Raw genomic sequence first — 23,882 nt, 5'->3', positions numbered from 1 at the left:
AGATCCCTTTTGCAGGACTGCCCACTTGGATAGAGCTGCGCAGGCGCCCGGGTGTCAGCAAATGCACATGGGGGGGCGGGGGAGGGACGCGGAGATCGCACGTGTCCCGGGAGCGTGCACAGGACAGGTGCCGGCCGCTTCTAGCGCTAGGCGCACACAGTGCCAGCAGGACTGATGTCTGGCTCGGGCAGGTTCTCCAAGAAGGCTCGGTGGGCGCCCCTGGGACGGTCGCACCTCGGGGAGATTTTCCTTTGGACTCAAAACGCTTTCCTAGCCCCACTAAGATTGGGAACTCTGGCATTAAAACATGGAAAGTGCTTTACAAACAGATGTAGCCTACACTTCTCAGGAAGAGTCAGCACATAAACACTCCGTGATCATTCGACTTGCAAACCCCAGAAAGGCCCCCGCCGGGTGCGGTCACCCGGCGGAGTCACGTGATTCAAAAACCAAGGGGGGGGGCCCAGCGCTACGCATGCGCGGCCCCTCGGCTAAGGCTTACTTTTTTTTTTTCCGCTTTGCTTGGCTGCTCGCAAACACTGTCAACTCCTTGCTCGACAGTGTTCATGTTCCCTGACATTTAACTCTCCCCCTCCCACCATCCCCCGCCCATTGATGACATCAGGTCGACAGGCGGGCAAGCCAATCAGAACGCCTCGTCCCAGGGCCGGCACGCGGAACCCGTTGCAGCGGACCAATGGGGAACGCTGATGACGGGCACGCCCCAACCGCCTCCTCCCGGGGGGCGCCCCAGGCCAAGTGGGCGGTGCTTTCCAGTCAGCATGTGGGCGGGGGAGGGCGGGGCCCGGCCGCCGCAGAGGCGTCGACGCCGCCGCCGTCGACGACGTTCTTCAGTCTTCGGGGTGGGCTCGGCGGCGCAGGCCGGGCAGGGGAAGCCGGGCGGAGAGCGGCGGCGGTCGGAGCGGCGGGGCCGCGGTGCCGTGGGCGGGCGGTGAAAAGGGGTTGTGCGGGCGAGGCCAGGGCAGGGGGTCGGTGGGCAGAGAGGGCCCGGGGCGTGCGGGGGTGGGCGCCGGCTCGGCGGGCTTGCAGCGGCAGAGGGAGGCCTGGGCCGGCCGCCGGGCCCCTTGTCCCCGGGCCTGTTGACGACGACGCTCCCGCGGGGGCCCCGCTTGAGGAGGACGCGGCGGCGGCGGCCGGGCCGCGGGAGGCCGCGGAGGATGGAGGAGCGGAAGGAGGAGGGCGAGGCGGAGATCCAGGAGCACGGGCCGGAGCACTGGTTCTCCAAGTGGGAGCGGCAGTGCCTGGCCGAGGCGGAGCAGGACGAGCAGCTGTCCCCCGAGCTGCAGGAGGAGGCGGCGGCCGCCGCGCAGCCCGAGCACAAGCAGCAGAAGCTGTGGCATCTCTTCCAGAACTCGGCCACTGCCGTGGCTCAGCTCTACAAAGGTGAGGCCGCGCCGCCATCTTGGCGCCGCCCCGGCCTGCGGAGCTGCCCTTCCGCCCGGCTACCGGCTCGGTTCCCTTGGGCCCGGTGGCTGTCCGCACCCTGCGGGGACAGCCGGGCGGCGGGGAGGGGACGGCAGCGCCGCGGACCCTTTGCCATCCCACCCGCAAGACGCCGACGGAGGAGCTGCCCTGGGAGGGAGGGAGGGAGGGGGGGAACTGCGATAAAGGGTGGGGAGACCCCCGATTTGGGGTATCCCTGGAGGGTCCCCGTATACCGGTTCGCCTGTCCCCGGCCGGATCGCGGGGGTAGGGGAGGAGTCCCTGTCACAAAATGGCGAAGGAGGTGGTGGGGCGGCCCTATTGTGCCCCGAGTCGGCCTCGGGGCGGAGACTGCGAGGGGCGCCTCCCTGCGCCTGCCAGGCCGCTTTTGCAGCTCGGGCTGAGCTGTTGTCAGGTTCCCCTTCCTCGACCCAGTAACTCCGGTTTCATGCTCCCTTTGGGATCCCCAAACCCTAAACAAAATGGCGAAACCTAATATGGCCGGTCCGGACTGACTGACGCCCAAATAACATTCTTTTCTTTCTCTGTGTCCTTGTGTGTCTCTCTATCCCCCTATTTTTTGTTTGTTTGTTTTGTTTTGTTTTTTCCCTTTTTGTTTCCAGACCGAGTATGTCAGCAACCAGGACTATCTCTCTGGGTCCCCTTCCAAAACGCAGCCACCGCTGTCACCAACCTCTACAAAGGTAATGACAACCTTGCTGTATTGCTAGGTTAAGGGGGAACGGAGGAAGGGCAGGCCATGGATGTTCTGGGTGTGTTTTCTGCTCTCACGTCCAGCTTCTTGCTAACCTTGAATGCCTTGCAACTTGAGAATATCGGTGGTGTTCTAGCTACATACCCTGCGTTGATTTTTGACACTCCTCCGACTCCTCCCTCGGGGACATATGACAGTGTCTGGGAGACACTTGGTTGTCATTCTTAAGAGGGGGCTGCTGTTGGCATATGGTGGTCATTCAGTGCCTGAGACATCCCCCAGCTCCTACCCTTTAGCCCACATAACTAGTCTCCAAAGTGCTGAGACCGAGAAGCTCTGCAGTGGAAGACTGGTGAGCCTTATTTCCTTTTGGAAAAGGCTTCAAGGGAAGAAAGAAAAGTGGTTTTGTGTTTGTTTGTTTTTGTTTTTGTTTGTTTTTTCCCTTTTTTGTAGCACAGAGGTGGGATCACCAACATTTGGAAGATTCTTAATCTGGTCTCTTGGAGCACGTAGTTTGCTAGCGTTGAAGTGCTCTGAACTTTTGTTGATTGGATTGGAATGGTTTGTGTTGTCCTGTCCCTAGCAAGTTTATCAGATCTTTTCTTTCAAAACTACTTTGTAATTGCCTGTAAATTGCTGCCATCTGTAATAAGTGTTTTGAATGAGCTTTGTGTTTGACGGTGGCGCTTTTGGGGGCCTCATTTTTCAGATCTGATGGTTGAAGGTGTGTAGGTGTAAGGTTTTGCTACTGTACTCTTGGCATTACTACATCTTTGGAAATTTTCTTGTGATAAAATAATTTGGATTAAAAAAAGGCAGGGTGTGGTGGCGCATGCCTTTAATCCCAGCACCCAGGAGGCAGAGGCAGGTGGAACAGAGTTCGAGAGGCCAGCCTGGTCTACAAAGCGAGTCCAGGACAGCCAAGGCTACACAGAGAAACCCTTTCTTGGAAAAAAAAAAAGATTTGATTGGTAGTACACATGTTACTAAGTAAAAGGCTTTCAAATGTTAAACTGGTAATGGTAATGGAATTTTGTGCACTTTAGGAAATAACAATTTTAGGTTGAAAGATTATGGAGTAGCTTCTTGAATGTCAGATTTCTTTTTGTTTGTTTGTTTCTGTGTAATAGCCCTAGCTGTCCAGGAACTCCCTTTGTAGACCAGGCTGGCCTCAAACTTAATAAGATTCACCTACCTCTGCCTCCCAAGTGCTGGGATTAAAGCCACCACCCTGGCTAAGTGTCAGATTCTTGATGTCAGCGTTCTGTAAGAATTCTAGAGTACACTTGGTAGTTTGAGGGGACAGTACTTTTGAGAACTGTTAATAAAAAATGTTATTTTAGAGAATGAGCAACTCAGAGTCCAGTCTTATTTAAGCATATTGACTTTTTCTTTGCTTTTGTGAGACAGGGTCTCACTTTGTAGAATACAAAGGCTGGCATCAAACGCCACCGTGCCCTGTTAGAAACATAGTTTAAGTGGTTACTGATCAGTTTTGATTTTATATAGTTGGATTTTAAAGATTTTGGTAGAAGGTGTTGGGGATGGAATCCAGGGTCCTCAAAAATGTTAGGTAGTTAGTCAGATGACTGCCGAGTCACAGCCCTAGCCCAAGCAGCATAAGTTTTGACTAGTGAACGATTACCAGTGATTGACTATCTTAAGCATTCTCTTTGGAATAATAGCTCTTGGTTTTCTGTAGAAATAAAGTTGTAAGTAATTTTAATTCCTAATTTATAGTTTACATATAATAAAAACAACCTTGAAGCTGTGCCTGTCTGTAATCCTAGCACTCGGGAAGCAGAGGCAGGCGGATCTCTGTGTTCAAGGCCAGCCTGGTCTACAAAGAGAATCCAAGACAGCCAGGGCTACACAGAGCAGCTTCATTTTGATACACATACCATTAACAAATAGAATGTATCTCCCCACTCCACTCCCTGGTAACCACTTACCTAATTGTTATATCCTTATGAAATGGCTTCACTGGGTTCACATTGTCAATCTTTTTTGAGACAGGGGTTCTCTGTGTAGCCTTGGCTGTCCTGGACTCATTTTGTAGACCAGGCTGGCCTCAAACTCACAGTGATCCGCCTACCTCTGCCTCCCGAGTGCTGGGATTAAAGGCCTGCACCACCACCACCCAGCTCTATTTTTACATCACAATTTGTTATCTTGATATAGTATCCTTTTTTGCTTTTGTAGTCTTTGTTTGAAAGAGAGACAGCAGGGGCTGGAGAGATGGCTCAGAGGTTAAGGGCACTGGCTGCTCTTCCAGAGGTCCTGAGTTCAATTCCCAGCAACCACATGGTGGCTCACAACCATCTATGATATGATCTGATGCCCTCTACTGGTGTGTAGGCATGCAAGCAGAGAACTGTGGATGTAATAAATAAATACATTAAAAAAGAGAGAGAGAGACAGCAAACTTTAAACATTTTTTGGGATGCTAGGTTCCTAGCCTAAGCCGTATAATTACTGATGCCAATGCCCTATGGTTTTGGTGCTGGTGCATACTTACAGGGATGGATCCCTCTAGGACTAAAGCTAGTTGTTTTCTTAGTGTTAACTCCTTAATGAGATGGGTTGAGCTGGGTGGTAGTGGCGCACGTTTTAGTCCCAGTACTTAAAAGGCAGAGGCAGGTGGATCTTTGAGTTTAAGGCCAGCCTGGTTTACAGAGAAAGTTCCAGGACAGCCACGGCTACACAGAAAAACCCTTGTCTTGAAAAACAAAAACAAAAACAAAAACAAAAACAAAAACAAAAGAAGAAGAAGAAAAATGATGGGTTGAATTCTGAAATAATTCTATTTTAGGTTTTGTTTTCCTGACAGGGTTTCTCTGTGTAACAGAGCCCTGGCTGTCCGAGACGCCCTTTGTAGACCAGGCTGGCCTGGAACTCACAGAAACCCACCTGCCTCTGCCTCCCAAGTGCTGGGATTAAAGGCCTGTGCTACCATGCCCAGTTTCTGAAATAATTCATAGTTTGCTTACTTCATTTGAAAATGCTCCTTATTGCTGTACATGGTGGCAAGTGTCTGTAATCTAACTGCTTGGGAGATTGAGGATCACTGATTTCAAGGCCAGCCTGGGCAATGTACTGAGACCATGATTAAAAACAGAACAAAATAACAATCACAAATAATTTTATGTTTTCTTTGTTTAGAAAACTTGGGAACATTGCTTTTGTTTGAATAGGACATGTAGTTCTTGGATTGTCAGTGTGTGTTGATTCTACGTGTCCTGTTTAAAAAAAACATGATAGGAATAGATAAATTTTGTATGGAATTGGATAGTTTAGCAACACCTTATTTTTGTTGTATGGAGGACAAATAATATTCTACTTTCATACTTTTCTACCTTTTCAGTGTGGCCAATATAGAACAGACATACAGCTTGAAGAGTATTTGGTTGGCCAGGCATAGTAGTGCCCACCTTTAATCTGAGCACTCAGGCGGCAGAGGCAGGCTGACCTCTGTGAGTTTGAGGCCTGCCTGGTCTACAAAGCAAGACCAGGACAGCCAAAGCTACCCAGAGAAATGTCTTGAAAACCAAACAAAAGAGTATTTGACTTACATAGAAGCAGTAAAATTAATAAAGTGTAGTGTCACAAGTGAGTTCAGCATTAGTTAAAGGTAAATTTAAGTCAAATTGTTCACAGTTCTGGTGAAATGCTTAAACAGGGAGAAAGACTTTGGAGTGATCCTCTTTGGTTTTTCGAGACAGGGTTTCTCTGTGTAGCTCTGGCTGTCCAGGAGTAGCTTTGTGGACCAGGCTGGCCTCAAACTCAGAGATCCGCCTGCCTCTGCCTTCTGAGTGTTGGGACTAAAGGCGTGGGCCACCACTGACCAGCCTCCCTGATCCTCTTTTAAAAATAACATGTTTTTTTGTTTTGCTTTGTTTTAAAGATGCTATATTTTCTTTTTCTTTTTTGAGAGAGTTTCTCTGTGTGCTTCTGGTGTCCTGGAACTCACTGTAGACAAGGCTGTCTTCGAATTTAGAGATTCACTTGCCTCTGCCTCCTGAGTGTTAGGATTAAAGTTGTGCCACCACTGCCTGGTTTATATTTTTACTGTACAAACCATACCCCCAATTTTTTGGTTTTTTGAGACAGGTTTCTTCTGTGTAGCCTTGGCTGTCCTAGACTCGCTTTGTAGACCAGGCTGGCCTCAAACTCAGGGCGATCCGCCTGCCTCTGTCTCCTAAGTGCTGGGATTAAAGGTATTATTGATCCATGACCATAATTCATAATAAACCCACAGTCTTGACACTGTGTGAACCCAGCTTTGCTCTCCTCTAGTGTGTTCTCTTGGAGTTGTATCTGATTTTGTTCTCAGTTTTAATCTAAATCCACTGAGGAATGGAATGTGTTTGCTTTTTTTTTGGGCTAGGAATAGCTTGATTCTGAAAGTCTTACGAGAAGACATGGTGAGCAGCAGAGTTAGGAGAATATGGTCATGAATGCAGAGGAAAGAAGTAAAAAAAAGTTAATACTTTTTGTATACGTTGCATGAGTATGCAGAAATCAAAGGAGTTGGTTCTTTTTTATTTATTTTTATTTTATTTTGGTGTTTTGCTTGCATGTGTGAGGGTGTCAGATCTTAGAGTTATAGGTGTGAACTGCGATGTGGGTGCTGGGAATTGAACCCAGGTCCTTTGGAAGAGCAGTCAGTGCTTTTAACTGCTGAGCCATCTCTCCAGCCCAGAGTTGGTTCTTTTAAACATGCATCAAAGTTGGGTCATCAGTCTTCATGAGAAGGTCATTTACCCACTGAACCCATTCCTAGACCTTTGGGGTCTTCCAATTGCCAGTAAGCATTCACTTATATTTAGTTGGGATGCAGCTAGAAGGATTTGCAAGAGAAAACAAGTTGGTGTTGTCTCTATTGAGGACAGAACTCAGCAAAAATGGAGTGCTTGGGCAGGCCCTGGTGAGGCCCTGGTGATACAGGCTTGTAAATCCTAGTTGGCATTTGAGGAACGAAGATGGCAAGTTCCCTGTCTGCCTGTGCTGCACAGTAAGATCCTGTCTTAGAAAGGGCTGGGAATATAGCTTGATGAATATAGAACCTTGAGCTTCTATGCAGATCTGTCAAACCGGCTCCCCCCCCACCCTCCCTTCAGAGGAGGAGGGAGGTGATAAGGTTTTTGACTTATTTTGTCATTCTTGGGGTGAAGGTGCTAGGGATGGAATACAGCATGCCATAGAGCTGTACCACCAGACATGTGTTTACTTCTTATCCACCTCATTTCTTTGGGCAACTTGTTTCCATTTTTGTCTTGGTTCTTCATTAGGAAAGTATTGCATATAATCCTGAAAAAAATTTTTTGAGACAATGTTATAGCTGGTCTGCAACATGCAATGGTCCTACTTCAGCTTCCTGAGTACTTTGGATTATGGGTATGCTACTATGTCTTTCTCTGAATTCTTTCTTTTGCTTGGGGTGCTTATCCTGGTGGTTGTCATTCAGGACAAGGTTAACCTGGATAGTCCATAGGACACAAAGTTAGGCTAGGGGGAGCCGGTACCCTAGTTTTGTTTTATTTATTTTTAATCCCACCCCCACCCCCAGAGTTTCTCTGTGTAACAGTCTTGACTGTCCTGGACTCATTTTGTAGACCAGGCTTGGCCGCTAACTTGCAGAAACCCACCTGCTTCTGCCTCCCAAGTGTTAAAGACATATACCTACTCCCTTCCTTCCTCCCTCCCTCCTTCCCTCCCTCCTACCCTCCCTTCTTTCCTTCCTGCCATGTAATTTGCCTGGCATGGAGATAACTGTTTAGGCTAGCTTGAAGCTCACAGAAATCCTCCTGCCTCTACCTCCAGAGTGCTGAGATTAAAGGTGTGAGCTACCTTATCTGGCTTGTTTTTTTTTTTTCCCCCTTGTAGAACTATGCTTTTCTTTTTTATTACACTGGTTTTGTGCTATCTGGTCTTAGCCTGTCTTCAAAATTATGATGGTCCTGCTTGGGTTTGTAAGTTTGGTGTGCCTCTGCCTCTTAATTTGTTTTACCTCTTTGGTTTTGTTTTACCTCTTCGTTTTTGTTTTTTGTTTTTTGTTTTGGGTTTTTCGAGTCAGGGTTTCTCTGGGTAGCCTTGGCTGTCCTGGACTTGCACTGTAGACCAAGCTGGCCTCGAACTCACAGAGATGCACCTGCCTCTGCCTCCTGAGTGCTGGGATTAAAGCTGTGCGCCACCACCGCCCAGCAACTTGTTTTACCTCTCAACTTTTACTTAAAGTTTTAAAATTAAAATATATATGTATGAGTGTTTTGCTGCATATATATGCACCGTGTGTGTGCCTGGTACCTGTGGAAGTTGGAAGAGGGCATCAGAACTTTAGGAACTGGAGGTGTGGATGATTTTTGAGCTACCATGTGTGTGCTGAGAACCAAATCTGGCCTCTTTGTAAGAGCAACAAGTGCTTTAAAATACTGGGCCACCGCTTTAGCCCCCTACTTCTACTTTTAAAAAGTGTCTTCTGTTTCTTGTTTGCTATGTGGTTCTAGAGGTGATCAGAGGCCCACATTTCACTGCTGATCTCTTCATTTGCTTTAACAAGGCCACAGATATGATACAAATTTTTAGCTTTGTGTGGGCAATTAGGGAGTATTCAAATGCTGATAGTGCTGAGGATCAGGTTTTAACTGTTGTTTCAATTCTTTTGCACAGTGGGAAGTGCTTAACATTAAAGGAAATATTACTTTTGTCTTCTAAAATTGTATATGTATTACAATAAGCTTTGGACAATGTGCAACAGAGCCCTTGGTTTTCCTGGCCTCGCTTTGTGGACCAGGATGGCCTTGAACTCACAGCTATTCACCTGCCTCTGCCTCCCTGAGTGCTGGGATTAAAGGTGTATGCCTTGCCATCCCTGGCCGGCTCATATCCAATCTCTTAACAATCATTTCAGTTCCATGTGGCCAAACTGGACTTAACCTGTTATCTGTACTCTAAAGGTGAACTGAACATAAGCAAAGTCTGTTACAACTTGGGAGCACCTATAGCAATAGTCAAAGTGTGTTCTGCCTTGAGGTAGATGGTAAAGATTTGTGATTCCTTATTGCAAAAAGCACCAAGTTTTGGAGCTTTTTCTTATTTGTGACCTTTCGTTTGAGACAAGATCTTGCTTTGTAGTAAATAACCTAGACTTTCTTGGAGCTCCTGCAGCCCAGGCTGGCCTTGGACTTCCTGCAGTCCTTCTGCCCTCAGCTTTCTAAATGGTAGGATTGCAGGCATTTCTACCATGTCTAGTTTATTCTGTCTGTAATTTATAGGATACATAAATTTTCAGGCCAGTGAGATGACTCAGTTGGTGAAGACTTGCTTGTTCCCAAGTGTGAGGACCTAAGGATTCACAAGGTAGATCCAGTAGGTTCTGACCGCTGAGCATGTGCCCATATATGTAAACAGACAAATAGATGTATGTTGTTAGTTTTTTTTTTTTTTTCTTTTTGGTGTGTACCAATTGGTTCCCTTCTAAGTTGCAGGCTGTACATAGGAGTGCATTTATCTCCTTGTTGCATGTGTACGTGTCTTATGTCTGTATCTACAGTTTGTGTTCAGTTTAGTTTTATGTTAGTGCTACCCTGAAACTTAGAAGAGCCCATGCTAATTTGCTACAGAGTTCTTGTCCAGAATATGCAAGTTTCTTATTTAGGATTAAGTTACAAGTTCTATCCTAAATCAAATGTGGAGAGAACTTTGTTTACCACATGGTTAGTTATCTTAACAAAAACTTGTGCCCCAGGCTTGTAGACACACCCCTGGAGACAGAGACAGGCGGATCTCTGAGTTCAAGGCCAGCCTGGTCCTGGACAGTCAGGGCTACACAGAGAAACGCTGTCTAGAAAAGAAAAAAACTAGGCCAGGCGTGGTGGAGCACTCCTTTAATCTCAGCACTTGGGAAGCAGAGGCAAGAGGATCACTGTGAGCTCGAGGCCAGCCTGGTCTACAAATCTAAGCGAGGACAGCCAAGGCTAACACAGAGAAACCCTGTCTCGAAAAACAAAAACAAAACAAAAAACAAACAAAAACTGCCCCCCCCCAAAAAAAAAGCCAAACCAAAACAACTTGTAACTTTAGGAAGAGGAGGATATGAATTAGAGGTCAGGGAGGCTACAGCCAGTAGCTACTGTGATTCTCTTCTGGTTCCCATCATTTGCTCTGGCTAAAGATTAGGAAAATACATAGGAAGTGAAAAACTAATACTAAGTTTCAGGTTCTAACTTCTTAGGGACTGCAGGGCATTTTTGTTACTAAATTAATTGAAAAAAGTTTCATTTTGGCTCAGATCCTTCTGTTCCTAATAAAACCATTACTTTTGGCCCAGTGATGTGGCACATGCCTTTAATCCCAGCACTTGAGGAGGCAGAGGCAGGCGGATCTCTGAGTTCGAGGACAGCCTAGTCTACAGTACGAGTCTAGGACAGCCAGGGCGACACAGAGAAACCCTGTCTCGAAAAAAAAACAAAAACAAGAAAAAAAAATCCTTTTGGATTGATGTAGTTCAGTTGATTGAGTGCTTGCCTGGGATGCTCAGTGAGGTCCTGGATCAAATACAGCACCATATAAACTAGGCATAGTTTTTCCTCATCAGATTGTAGGTGGTCAGTTTAAATTTGTGGATAGTAATTGTTCTTAGAAGTGGTTGCTTTGATCTAGTATTGTGTCCTTGGCTTGTAAAGAAGACTGAATTTTTTGTTTTTGTTTGTTTGTTTTTAAAGTAGGTTTCTGCTTACGAAACTCTGCTTCTTAACCTAACCTAGCTTTGCACAAGGCCCTTTGAGTCTCAGTTTCCCAGTTGGGATACCTGTTCTGCTGATTTACGGAGTTTTGTATTAAAAAATATTTAAAGGACTGAAGATGTACCTAGTGGCGGAATATGAGTGTAGCACATATAAAGTTTGAACGCTACACCAAAATAACCAAACCAAAACAAACCAAACCAAAACAAAAAGAACTCTAAACAACAAAAAACCAACAACAATAAAAAAATATCCTGCCAACGCTGGGTGTGGTGGCGCGCGCCTTTAATCCTAGCACTCGGGAGGCAGAGGCGGGCGGATTGGTGTGAATTCGAGGCCAGCCTGGTCTACAAAGTGAGTCCAGGACAGCCAAGGCTAACACAGAGAGACCCTGTCTTAATCCCAGCACTCTGCACTGGGAGGCAGAGGCAGGAGGATTGCTGTGAGTTTGAGGCCAGGCTGATCTACAAAGTGAGTCCAGGACAGCCAAGGTTACACAGAGAAACCCTGTCTCAAAAAACCAACAAAACAAAAAAAACTGACCAATTTTGGCTCTGAATTATGCACAAAGGTTCTGCACAGAATGTTCCTAGTGCATGCCACTACTATGCTAGGAAAGCCGGAGTCTAACAACTCTTGATTTTTATATATATATATATACACACACACACACAAACACACACACACACACACACATACGCACACACACATATACAGATTTATTTATTATTATGTATACAGTGTTCTGTCTGCATGTACGCCTGCAGGCCAGTAGAGGGCACCATTATAGATAGCTGTGAGCCACCATGTGGTTGCTGGGAATTGAACTCAGGACCTCTGGAAGAGCAGTCAGTGCTCTTAACCTCTGAGCCACCTCTCCAGCCCCTCGCTCTTGGCTTTTTGTGAAATTAAACTCATTGTACATTATGGTTTGAATTTTTGGTTTTTAAAAACAAGGTCTCACTCTATGTAGTCCTGACTGTCCTAGAGCTTGCTCTGTAGACCTGGATGGCTTCCAACTCACAGTGATCCTCTTGCCTCTGCCTCCCTGTGCTGAGACGAGGGTTGTGAACTACCATGTTGGAACTAGGAATTGAGCAGGTGTTCTCAGCAAGAATGGTTAGTTCTTTTTGAACTTACTTTTTAAGAGAATAGACCCATTTCATGGTTATCTCACTTTTGACCTTTCTTTTTTAACTTCCTTCCTCCCCCCCTTCTTTCTTCTTTCTTTCCCTCCCTTTCTTTTTCTTTCTTTCTTTTGTCTTTCTGTAGCCTTGATGGTCTTGGAATTCATTTTGTAGACTAGTCTGACCTCAAAAATCACAGAGGTACACTTGGCCTTTGCTTCCAGAATGCTGTGATTAAGGGTGTGCTACTATATCCAGCCCCCCCCCCCCCCCAAAGACAGAGTTTTTCTGTGTAGTCTTGGCTGTCCTGGACTCGTTTTGTAGACCAGGCTGGCCTCGAACTCACATCATTCTGACTGTCTCTGCCTCCTGAGTGCTGGAATTAAAGGCATGCGCCACCACGCCCAGCCCATCCAGCCTTTTGATTCTTGAATAAAGACTTGCCAACTACTAAGGAGTCTTGTTGCAGAGTCTTGCTTGTACATCTGTACTCAGGTCATCTTGCTTTTGGGGCTGAGAGCACTGGTGATTGAGTCCAGAACTTTATTCATGCTAAGATAGTCTGTGTCCTATTTAACTACTATTACTACTTAAAAAAAGAAAAGAAAAAGAAAAAAGTCACATCTCTGCTTCGATTTGTCTTAGTTGGGCACACCTCTTCATTTATCATATGACTGTTTTTCCCTTTAGAGTCTACTCTGAGTTTGAGACCAGCCATGAGTACATAGTGTGAGACCTTGTTTCCTAAAATGAAATAAAAATACTCCATGTGTTCTGCTAACACAGTAGCTAACTTGAAAAGAAGTTGGAGTGACTTTGGCGCTTTGAGATACTGTCAGGTAGAATCACTGAAGGGCAGGGGACATGCTGCTGAACTGAGTTTCAGTGTGCACTAGGAGACTAGTCTGGGGAAAGGGGGTGGGCGTGACTTACAAAAAGCTGCTGGTTGGAAGCAGAATACACATATGCAAGGGTGTCAGTCAGTGCGTGAGGTTTTTTGGTTCACTTACAGTAAGGGCACAGTAGTTACCCATTCAAGTAACACCCAAAACTCTAAAATAGGCTAAGGTTTGACAAGTTACTTCGGTCAAAGGAAAGTAGTCCCTCCATTTTGTGTGTATAATTTTTATCTTTTTGGCAGAGGTTGGGAAATAAGCTTTCAAATTATGGTTTGAACTCTGAATTTAGACTTTTAATTTTAAACATGATTAAGGTACGTATTAGATGATTAAATTACTTGTTGGTTTAAAATGCTTGTAGTTTATAATTCATTTTGGTTATCATAAAGTGGTTTTCTTTAGGAGCAAATGCAGCGTGGCTGTAATGATCATTGTTTTCCTTTTCTTTTTTCCTAATAGAAAGTGTGGATACCCATCAGCGGAGTTTTGATATTGGAATTCAGATTGGCTATCAGCGGCGTAATAAAGATGTGCTGGCCTGGGTTAAAAAGCGCAGAAGAACTATTCGTAGAGAAGATTTGATCAGCTTCCTGTGTGGAAAGGTTCCTCCGCCACGAAACTCTAGAGCTCCCCCAAGACTGACTGTAGTGTCCCCTAACCGAGCTACTTCAACGGAAACTAGCTCATCTGTAGAGACTGATTTGCAACCCTTCCGGGAAGCCATAGCTCTACATGGTAAAGCCCTTTAAACATACTTATTTGGAAAATGGTTAAGAGTGCCTGTGGACCCATTTTTATGTTTAGGGTTAGGTCCAGATATATTGTCTGGTTTTGTCTATATAGTAAATACTTGTTCTAGAAGTGTTGAAATTGAATGCAAGCTAAGAGCATACATTGGCAGCCCACCGAAAGGTTAGTTTGAGTTTTAGTATTATGATAATTTCTACAACACTAATTGAATTCATTGTGTTTCATTCACATGTTGTACATGTTTACTTAGTTGTCTTGAGTCAAAGGGCAAATCCTGTGTCTTAAGAATTAGGTTGGAGTGCTTGGTCCATGATAGCCTTTAACTCCTTTGATTATCTGCTATAGAGAGTGAGAGTTGATAACCAAGGGGAAGGAGGCTGGAGTCATACTCCTTCTGTTTGCTGTCCCTTAGACCCTCATTGTTAGGTGGATAGGATCGTGAGAAATAGACCCAATGGCCAAGTCATCACTGTTTTCCAGGCCCAGATCTGTATGCAAATGTGTTCTTGGCTCAGAGGATCTGGTATTCTTAGAGTCAGAGAATGTCCTCAGAGACCAAGCTGTTGTTGCTGTCTACTGTTGTTGCACTTCAGACTTTCATACGAAAGAGAGCCTGTTACTTTCTGTGTGACATGTTAGACTGCTGTGAAAACAGCAACCAAGTAAGACTTGGTTGAAATCAAGATGGATACACGATCAAACAGGTGACTGAACAGGTAGGAATGAATGAGTTATTAACAGCTAACATTTTTAGGTCATAGGTCATTTAAAATAAGGGTAGTGTGCTAATAAACAGTGGAATATGTATAAATGGCTTCTATATCATGGAAACTTTAATGTCTACAGAGACCATTCTCTCTTAGGCAGCCAATCTTAATTTATTTTCTTTTTTTTCTTTTTTCTTTTTGGTTTTTCAAGACAGGGTTTCTCTGTGTAGCCTTGGCCATCCTAGACTCACTTTGTAGACCAGGCTGGCCTCGAACTCACAGTGATCCGCCTGCCTCTGCCTCCCGAGTGCTGGGATTAAAGGCGTGCGCCACCACGCCCGGCTCTTAACTTATTTTCTTATTTCCCTCATGAAGAGGTGGAAGCTAGACAAGTGCCACCTCCTTCCACCTCATTTCAGATTTACCTATAACTTAAAGCACTTACTTCAAGGAGAAATGTGTATGAATCCAATTCATACTGCATACTATGTCTGATATTTACATTTTTCAGAACTTTTGAAACTCAGGCAAAAATGAGGTGGTGTCCTGTCCCCGGCATTGTATTAGTGTATCAGATATTTCTCCTTAAATTTGGAAAAACTATTATAAGAGGTGTGTAAATATGTCAGGTTGAGCTCTGTCTTCTCTCTTACCCCCCTTTCTCTCTCACTTCTCATCTCCCTCCTTGCTCTCGTCCTCTGTTTCTGTCTTTCTCTGGGGTACCCCTTCCCCCTTTCCTTTTCTCCCCATGGTCATTTAATAAACTTCTCCATCTTAAAAAAAACCACCAGATTGATTTAGTGAATCCCACATGCAATATAGTCTTCTTTCTTAAATATTGTCATTTTTTTCAAGTGTGGTTTATGATAGAATTCATACTTAAATAGTTCCCTGCATACTAGTATCCTGCAGAGACAGTTTACAAAACAAAAGCCACGCCTACTAGATAACCATGCCCATGCCATGGTGTATATAGTAAAAGGGTAACCACTGCTCTGATCTGCCATTGCATTTTATCAGATCATATCTGTTGGACCTTGAATTATTATTAATTGAACTTTGAGAGTTTTGTTAGAGTTGTACAAAGGACTATTACTTATGTTTAAGTTAAGATGGCATTAATAAGCATATATAATAAAATCAAAATAAATTTTGCCCATGGTGAACTTATTCAATACATTTTTGAGCAGAGTGTACTCTAATTTGACAAGTTCTTAAGTTTTAGGCCCTTTTCAAAGAATTTTTAGAAAGAATTATAATTGAATGTTGTGTTCTAATGGCTGTCAGTGTACTGAGGAGAATGCTAGTCTGATTTGAGGGTTTAAATGAGGGTAATTACATTAATAAGAGGGCATTGTTAATTAAATGGTAAGGTAGACAAATGAGTATATGGTATCTTTATCTGATTTGTAATATAAGGTAATTAAAAGATGTATTTGGAAACATCTTAATTAGGGTAGAGATACACTATGCCAGAGGCATTTTTTTCTTTCTTTTTTCTTTTAAAATTTTTTTTTCAAGATAGGGTTTCTCTGTGTAGCCTTGGCTGTCCTGGACTTGCTTTGTAGACCAGGATGGCCTTGAATTTACATCAAACTATCTGCCTCTGCCTCCTGAGTGCTGGGATTAAAGGCGTGAGCCACCACCCCCTGGCTGAGGGTTTTGTTGTTTTGTTTTTTATGTATAATTAGCACAGTTTTGAAATACAAAGTCAAGTTAGAGTTTTTAGAGTTCTGCATTGATGAGTGAGTCTAAGTCCATGAAATTTTAGGGCAAGGAGGCATGGAAAATGTGTTGAGAGGCAGTTTTGCTTTGCAGTGGAAGCAAATAAAATACATGTCTTTATTGGGAGAAACACAGCAGGAACTTTTGAGTTGATAGCGGACATGTAAGCAGAGTTTCATATAGACAGGGAATGCCAAGAAGATGCTCTGAGAGGGGACATGGATCCTATTTCAGCATTTCCAACAGATTTGGTTGTTTTTGTTGTGTTTTTTTTAAGGGAATGGACTAAGACAGACTCTGGTGCACAGGAGTATGAAATAGGAAATAAATGTACACAAGCCATTTTACAAACTGTTATAGAGGATGATGTCTTTCCTGTACGGAATACAAGGCTGAAGATTTCAGTCTCTGGTATTGGGAACTTAAGGATACATACCTTATTAATGGTGGATCGCTGGCTATTTGACAGCGTCAGGCTTTTAACCAGATTTGAATGGAAGAATGGCCACTTGACCCAGGTAGAAGTAGGTGTGAAGTGTATGGTTTCTTTTGTCACATAACTACTGAAAGAACCAAGGAGCATGCTGCAGTGCACACAGAGTGATACTTTTTGTCAAAAAAAAAAAAAAATTTTTTTTTTTTTTTCCTCCTCGACACAGGATTTCTCTGTGTAGCCTTGTCCTGGACTTGCTCATCAAGCAGCCTCATCAGAACTATAAGTAATGGTGGTTAGCGATACGTAAGACTTGTAAGACTAATCTGTACTTTATTTGGTCCCATTACTGTAGCATATTGCTTATTTTCTGTGTACTGTAGGACTTAGTTTCTAGATGTTATAATCACAGAAAATAAAATAGATGGGCTCATGCTAAATTAATTCTTTCTCTGTCTTGTTTAATTAATTCCTATCTCAAAATAACATTGAAAATCTACTGAGATTTCTACCACGTTCTCCTTTTTATATAAACAATTATTCATGTAGACCCAAAATACCCAGAGTACTTTGATTTATGCTCTGCCTACCTTTCTCTTTTAGGGCATCTCCTTCTCTTCTGCTACTTGAGCCTCTGACTTTTTTTTCCCGGGTTCCTTGACTGACCTGAATTATATTTTATAGGATCTCTAACTCTGGCTATCACTTTCTGCAGGCTCTTACTCTTAGCTTGAAGTCCTCTACTTCTCATTTAGAACTCTTTATTTTATTTTAGAGACAAGGTCTCTCTGTGTAGCCTTGGCTGGCCTTGAACTCACAGCTACCTTCCTGCCTCTGCACCCCAAGTTTTGGGACTAAAGGCACGTGCCTGGCCCTCATTTAGAACTCTTTAGATATTCATAGTTTTTTTTTGTTTGTTTGTTTTTGTTTTGCTTTTTTGAGACAGAGTTTCTCTGTGTAACAGCTCTGGCTGTCCTGGAACTTGCTCTGTAGTCCAGGTTGGCCTCAAACTCAGGGAGAACCGCGTGCCTCTGCCTCCCAAGTGTTGTTTTTGTTTTGTTTCTGCACATTCCTCATTGTGTCTTATGAGCATTTGTCACAGATGACATTCCTCCCTCCCCCCTTCCTCAGTACTAGGGTTTGTACCTAGGGCCTTGTGCATGCTAGGCAAGTGCTGTACAACTGTACATCAGGTAACATTTCACACCAAACACTACTATCTCCATGTAGCTATTCGGCAGCCTGTGTAGTCATGTGAAGAGAGTATTTCCACTTTCTGTGGAGACAAAAAAATTGGATGATTTGATGTTTGGATGTAGTGAAGATTTTGCGGGGGACAAAAGGGATATCTCAGTTTAACCTGTCTGTGGGTTTGAGGAAAGGTCTCTGGAGTAGGTGTGTTTGTTCTTGGGGTGATTTGTTATTGCTCTTTTTAATTTTTCTTTTTGGTTTTTTTTCGAGGCAGGATTTCTCTGTGTAGCCTTGGCTGTCCTGTACTCACTTTGTAGACCAGGCTGGCCTCCAACTCATAGGGATCTGCCTGCCTCTGCCTCCAGAGTGCTGGGATTAAAGGCGTGCACCAACATGCCTGGCTTACTGCACTTACTTTTAAAAGTGATTTAGGTACCAGAGGCTGCTTTTATAAAACCATTTTCTTCCTCTCTCTACCCTTCTGACCTTGTCTGGTCCTACAAGGCAAACAGAAATCCATTGTAGTCTGGTTTTGGTCTGGAATCAGTATCCCAGCCCTACTGGTAATGTCTTGAATCTCTTGTGCTTTTCACAGATCTCCCCCATTCACCTCTTTATATTGTAAGGCCAACTTGTTACATGGCTTTTCTCCATTTCCATTTTCCTCATCATTTTTAATCCAGGCTGGATTAGAATTTATGACCTTCCTGATTAATTCTCTTAAGTGCTGGGATTATAGAGGTACACTACCACATCTGGACTATTGCCCCTTCTCTCCTTCCTTCCCCCTCTCCCCCCTTTTCTTAATTATGTGACAGTATCTCTTGCTGTCCATACAAACCTAGAACTCTTAATAACTTTAGATTCCTAATCTTTATGCTTCCACCTCAAATTCTAGGTTTACAGACATGTGCCTTTTTGTTTTGTTTGTCTTTAAATGTAGTTATTGTAGTGATACAGTCTTGGTTGGCTTGCAACTCAATATGTCAATTTGTAGGAAAGTGGTCTTGAACTCCTGAGTGATATTCCTGCCTCTGTAGTACTGGGATTTTAAGTATGTGTCATTATACCTGGCTTTCTTGAACAGGGTCTCACTGTGTTTGCATACTGTACTTTCCTGATGATAGAAACCCATATTGTGCCATTCCTTTTGGCTTTCATAGCCAAGAATGTGGTTTAATTGTGTTGTGAATTTACCATAGGAATGAATAAAGAGGTCTGAGAAGTAGATGTAAACAGCACTGTCGGGATTGAGAACCTTATGAAAGTGGGAGAGAGTAGCCTGTGAACCTATTTAATTTCTGGGAAGAATCTCACATTAGAACAACTGGTAATTTGCTGGGCCCGAGAACAAAACCACGAGAACTAGTCATTTTTTTTAAATTCTATTTTTTTAAATTACTTTTTGGCTTTTTTCAAATAGGGTTTTTCTGGGAAGCCTTGGATGTGTTTGGAACTTGTTCTGTAGACCAGATTGGCCTTGGACTTAAAGAGAGATCCACCTGCTTCTGCCTTCCAATGCTGGGATTAAAGGTGTGTGCTGCCACCACCACCTTGCTAGTCTTTTATTTTTAAAACTTTTTTTTTTTTTTGAGAGTTTTATACATGAGTACTGTATAAAACCTACTCTCTTTCCCCTCGGCTCCTTCCATATCTTCCGTCTCGAATTTAACTTCTTTAGTTACTATTTTATGTGTGTATATACAGTTGTATCCTGTTGAGTTCATTTGGTGGTGGTGTATGTATATAGGGCTGACTACTTCAGATTGAAAATTTGATTCTCCTTTCAGCAGCAATTGACTACCTACCTGTAGCTTTTTATATAGAGCTTAGTCCTTACGAGATTTCCTTGACCTACCATGGAATGTCAACTGGTAGTATTACTGTGCAGGCCTTGTTAACTAGTCTTTGGTGTATACTTTAAAAAAATAAGATTTTCCCCAGCACTCAGGGGACAGTGGCAGGTGGATCTCTGTGAGTTCGAGGCCAGCCTGGTCTATAAAGTAAGTCTAGGGGACAGCCAAGGCTGCACAAAGAAACCCTGTCTCAGGGTCGGGGCTGAGGGTTTCTTTATTTTGTGTATACTTTTAAAAAGATGTTTGTCTTTTGAGGTTTGGCCTCACTGTGGAGCCTGGATTCATCTGGAGCTTGCTGTGTAGACAAGACTGTATTTCACATTTTTAGCTAGTGATCCTTCTGCCACCTCTCAAGTGCTGGGGTTGTGGGCCAGGGCCTTTGTATTGTACTGTGTGTATCATTTAATGTTCACCTACTGTGTGTCATCTTCATTCTTCATTGATGAAGAAAGGCTAGAATGGGTTAGTAAGTGATAGAGTAGGTTATTTGAGATCTTTCTGGCTCTAAAATTTGTTCTCCTGCCCACTGTGCCTCTATTTATAGTTTTAGGGTACTGTCTTTTTCTGCCCCCACTCCCCTACACACACACACACACACACACACACACACACACACACACACACACACACACACACACACACACACACACACACTTTTCCCCCCTCCAGGGCTTGGGTGGCTTGGAAAGATCTTGAAACAATTTCAGAAAACATTTGATATTATATGTCTGAGTTTCTTTTTTTTTTTTTTTTTTTTTTTGGTTTGGTTTTGTTTTGTTTTGTTTTGCTTTGCTTTGCTTTGAGACCGGGTTTCTTTGTGTAGCCTTGGCTATCCTGGACTCACCTTGTAGACCAGGCTGGCCTCGAACTCACAGTGATCTGCCTGCCCCTGCCTCTGACTCCCAAGTGCTGGGGTTGCAGGCATGTGCCACCATGCCCGGCTTGTGTCTGGGTTTCTTATATCAATGGATCTGGATGACTATCTTTGAAGATGGATGCTTGGTGGCCAGCTTTATATATCTTTGGCTTACTGTGTTAGGAAGTTTTTATGTGTAGGCTACAATGTCCTATGTAATCTTGGGCAGTGTGCTAAAGATCTCTAATACTGTCTTTGTAAAAGTGATCTCCTTTTATTATATGAGATAGTATATGAGAACCAACCAGATTGCTTACCTATCCCTCCATGATCCTGTGTAAACCGTTCTTGCTTCTGACAGAACTTTTTCCTTGCCTATAGTAAGTTATACCTAGCACTCCATAGAGTTAATTTGAAGCTTTATTTTTTACTTTTTGTAAATATTATACATGCACACATATATGGGTACTTTACCTTTGTGTATGGTTGTGTATTGTTTGTGTGTATTGTCTGTGGAGGAAAAGACATTGGATTTAATGGAATTGGAGTTACAGATGGTTGTTAGCTACCATGTAGTTGCTGGGAATCAAACGGGCCCTTTAGAAGAGCAGCCAGTGCTCTTGACCCCTGAGCCATCTCTCCAGCCTCTCCTCTATTGTGTGTCTCCACCCCCCCAACCACCCCACCCTCGTATATTATTACTTGTTAAAATCTTGAGCTTGGTTCTTGTAGACAAGGTAGAGAAGTTGGTTCTGAGATACCCTGTTCAAGCTAGTGCTGTTTAAAGAGCCTTAGGCTGAGCTCTGTTCTTCAGTGATGGAGATAGGTGCAGGGGCAGAGTAGGAAGGGACATACATTGCAGAGGCAAGGCTTGTTGCCAACACAAACTTCACTCATCTGCTAATTGTTAATTTTGTCATCCTACAGTACAAGTGTTTTTTGTCGGTTGCTAACTCTGATCCACACTGACTCTTAAACCAAAGATACTTTCATTCCAAAAATTATTTTGATGACATTGTTGACTTTTGGGCTAGACTTAAACCCACAGGGCTTAAGTTGTTATAAAAGTATTTGCTATTACAGATCCAGGCCTATACATGCCGGGTCTGATGTTTGTTTGGCACAGTGAAAATTACTGCTCTTAATCAGCATTTAGCTTTAAGATAACATGTTCTTAGGTTCTTTTTGTGTTGAAAAGTCAGTGTGAGCTTTGGGAGAAGGACTTGGGTAAACCCAGACAGTAGCCCTTTATGATACACTGGAAAATTAAAAGAGAGAAACAAACAGATTCCCTTTTTTTGGGGGGGGCAATTTTTATATTTCCCTTTTTTCTTTTCTGGATACATGGTCTTACTGTACATACTTGGCTGTCCTGGAATTTGTTGTGTAGACCAGAATGGTCTTGGTCTTCTCTAGTTCAGAGTCTCCTGCCTCGCCCTTCTCCTGCCTGTGTGCGTGGGTGCGTAAGATCAAACCCAGGTGTATGTATGTATGCACGTACGTGTACACACACACACACACACACACACACACACACACACTGCCTTTCTGTAGTTTAGTACTTCCTATAGATGGTATTTACTCACAGTGAATACCAGGTGCTATTTTGCAAACAGGAACAGGTGACTATAAAGATGACTAATTTTAAGGAATGCCTAGCTTGGTACCGCCATCCTGAAGCATGTAAGCCTAAGTAATCAGTCTGAGGCACAGAGTCATGTGTGTTTTTCATATGTTTGGTGGTGGTGGTGGTGAGTCTGAGCCTTGTGATATTTACTTTATTTTTCTTGCTGTTTCTGAATGAATCTGGGCCTTGTATGTGCTGGGGAAGCACTCTAGCACTGAGCTCCATCTCTAGCCACATCCTTAGCTTAAGTCAGTCAGGTTCCTTGGCAGCTCCTTGAATCTAGAAAATCTGGGTGTGGGGCCTGTTTTTAAAAAAATGTAGCCACTGGAACTTGATATTTTGTTTAGTTCTCTTATTTTCTTGCCTCATTCTACCATCCCTTCTTATGATTTAGGAAAAACATGAGAACTATCTTGAGAGCTAACACGAGTGCTTCAAAGTTTTTTTCTTTCTTTCCTTTGTGTAGCCAAGACAGGTTGACCTTGAACTCACAGCCTGCCTCTGCCTCCCTGAATGCTGGGATTATAGGCGTGCAGCACTGTGCCTGGCTTGCTTAAACGTTCTTAAAGTGTGATGAGATAGTATAGAAGAAGCTGCTTGCAACTTGATGGCAGAGGCCTAGGTGTGTGGAATATTGTAATGCTTGTTGAATATTGAAGTTCAGTGCATCTTCTTAAAGTCTTTTGGTTTTGTTGTGGTTTTTTGTTTGTTTGATTGATTTTCTGAGACAGGCTTTCTCTGTGTAATAGCCCTGGCTCTCTTGGAATTCTCTTTGTAGACCAGGCTGGCCTTCAACTCAAAGCGATCTGCCTGCCCCTGTCTCCCGAGTGCTGGGATTAAAGGCTTGCGCCACCAAGCCCAACTTTCTTAAAGTCTTGAAGAACTGCTAATAGCTATTCAACAGTCTGAAAAACATACTTAGAAGTTGATATAAGAGATTTCACAGCCAAGGCACTCTTTTAATCACTTATATGTGATTATAGCATCTTTATGCTTATTAGGCATATTAATGCCTTTACATTCTTTTTGAAGGAACTTTTACATCATTGGCTTTCCTTCAAACCAGCCCCTGAGACCAAGAAAATTACAGCAGGGCACTTAACAATAGCATTAATTTAACATGAAAAGTTCGTATTTTCTGTACATTAAGGTTAGATGTTAATAACCAAAGGTACTGGAGATAGATTAACCTTCCAATATTAGTTAACACAGATTTTTCTTGGACCTTATAATAACATTTTATTTGATATTAACAGTAGAAAAATTAAAAGGCTATGTTGGTTTCAAAGCCAGTCTACTTACCCTCATACTTACTTAGTAATCTGTTGGTAGCTATTAAACAGTTGGATTATCTGAGTTTCAATTTGGAGAACTTTCATAAGAACAAGAAGGTTCAGTATCTTGTGATTTCACTCTATAGAAACAAATGCAGTTAAACGATGCATTTTTTTCCTTCGACCCTTTTTTTTAATGTATAAATACTATTTCACAGTTGAGTTCATACTGCATATATGGTACTGTATCTTGCTTTTCTCAATGTCGTGAACCTTTCTTGTGGCATAAAAACTGTTTGAAAAATGGATGTTTTTGATAAATGGAAAGCATTTTGGGCTGTCAGTATAACTGAAAATGTTTTCTTGGTGTGACACATGTACCTTTGTAATTGGCTTGATTTAGTGTGCTTTACTTCAATAAAAATTCAGTATTACAATTTACACATTGGGGTGGGGAGTGGTATCTACTTTAAATGACCAGACCTTCTTAGTAGATTTTTTTAAAAATGATTGAACCCTAAAACTTGACACCTTA

General features: G+C 43.2%; 1 protein-coding gene across 1 annotated transcript in view; it reads left to right on the top strand.

The window, feature by feature from the left end:
- The first annotated feature begins 1,005 nt into the window (after positions 1 to 1,005).
- The window catches only part of Hapstr1 (HUWE1 associated protein modifying stress responses), a 29,466-nt gene continuing 6,589 nt past the window's right edge, over positions 1,006 to 23,882 (top strand). The window contains exons 1-3 of the mRNA XM_051167241.1: positions 1,006 to 1,404; positions 2,067 to 2,147; positions 13,388 to 13,663. Of these exons, the coding sequence (XP_051023198.1) occupies positions 1,179 to 1,404; positions 2,067 to 2,147; positions 13,388 to 13,663 (583 nt within the window). The 5' untranslated portion in view covers positions 1,006 to 1,178. The remainder of the gene's footprint in view (positions 1,405 to 2,066; positions 2,148 to 13,387; positions 13,664 to 23,882) is intronic.

The sequence above is a fragment of the Acomys russatus genome, chromosome 25 (assembly GCF_903995435.1).
Source record: "Acomys russatus chromosome 25, mAcoRus1.1, whole genome shotgun sequence".
Taxonomy (NCBI): Eukaryota; Metazoa; Chordata; class Mammalia; order Rodentia; family Muridae; genus Acomys; species Acomys russatus.
Note: the sequence above shows the minus strand (reverse complement) of the source record. Positions and strands in the feature narration are given on the sequence as shown.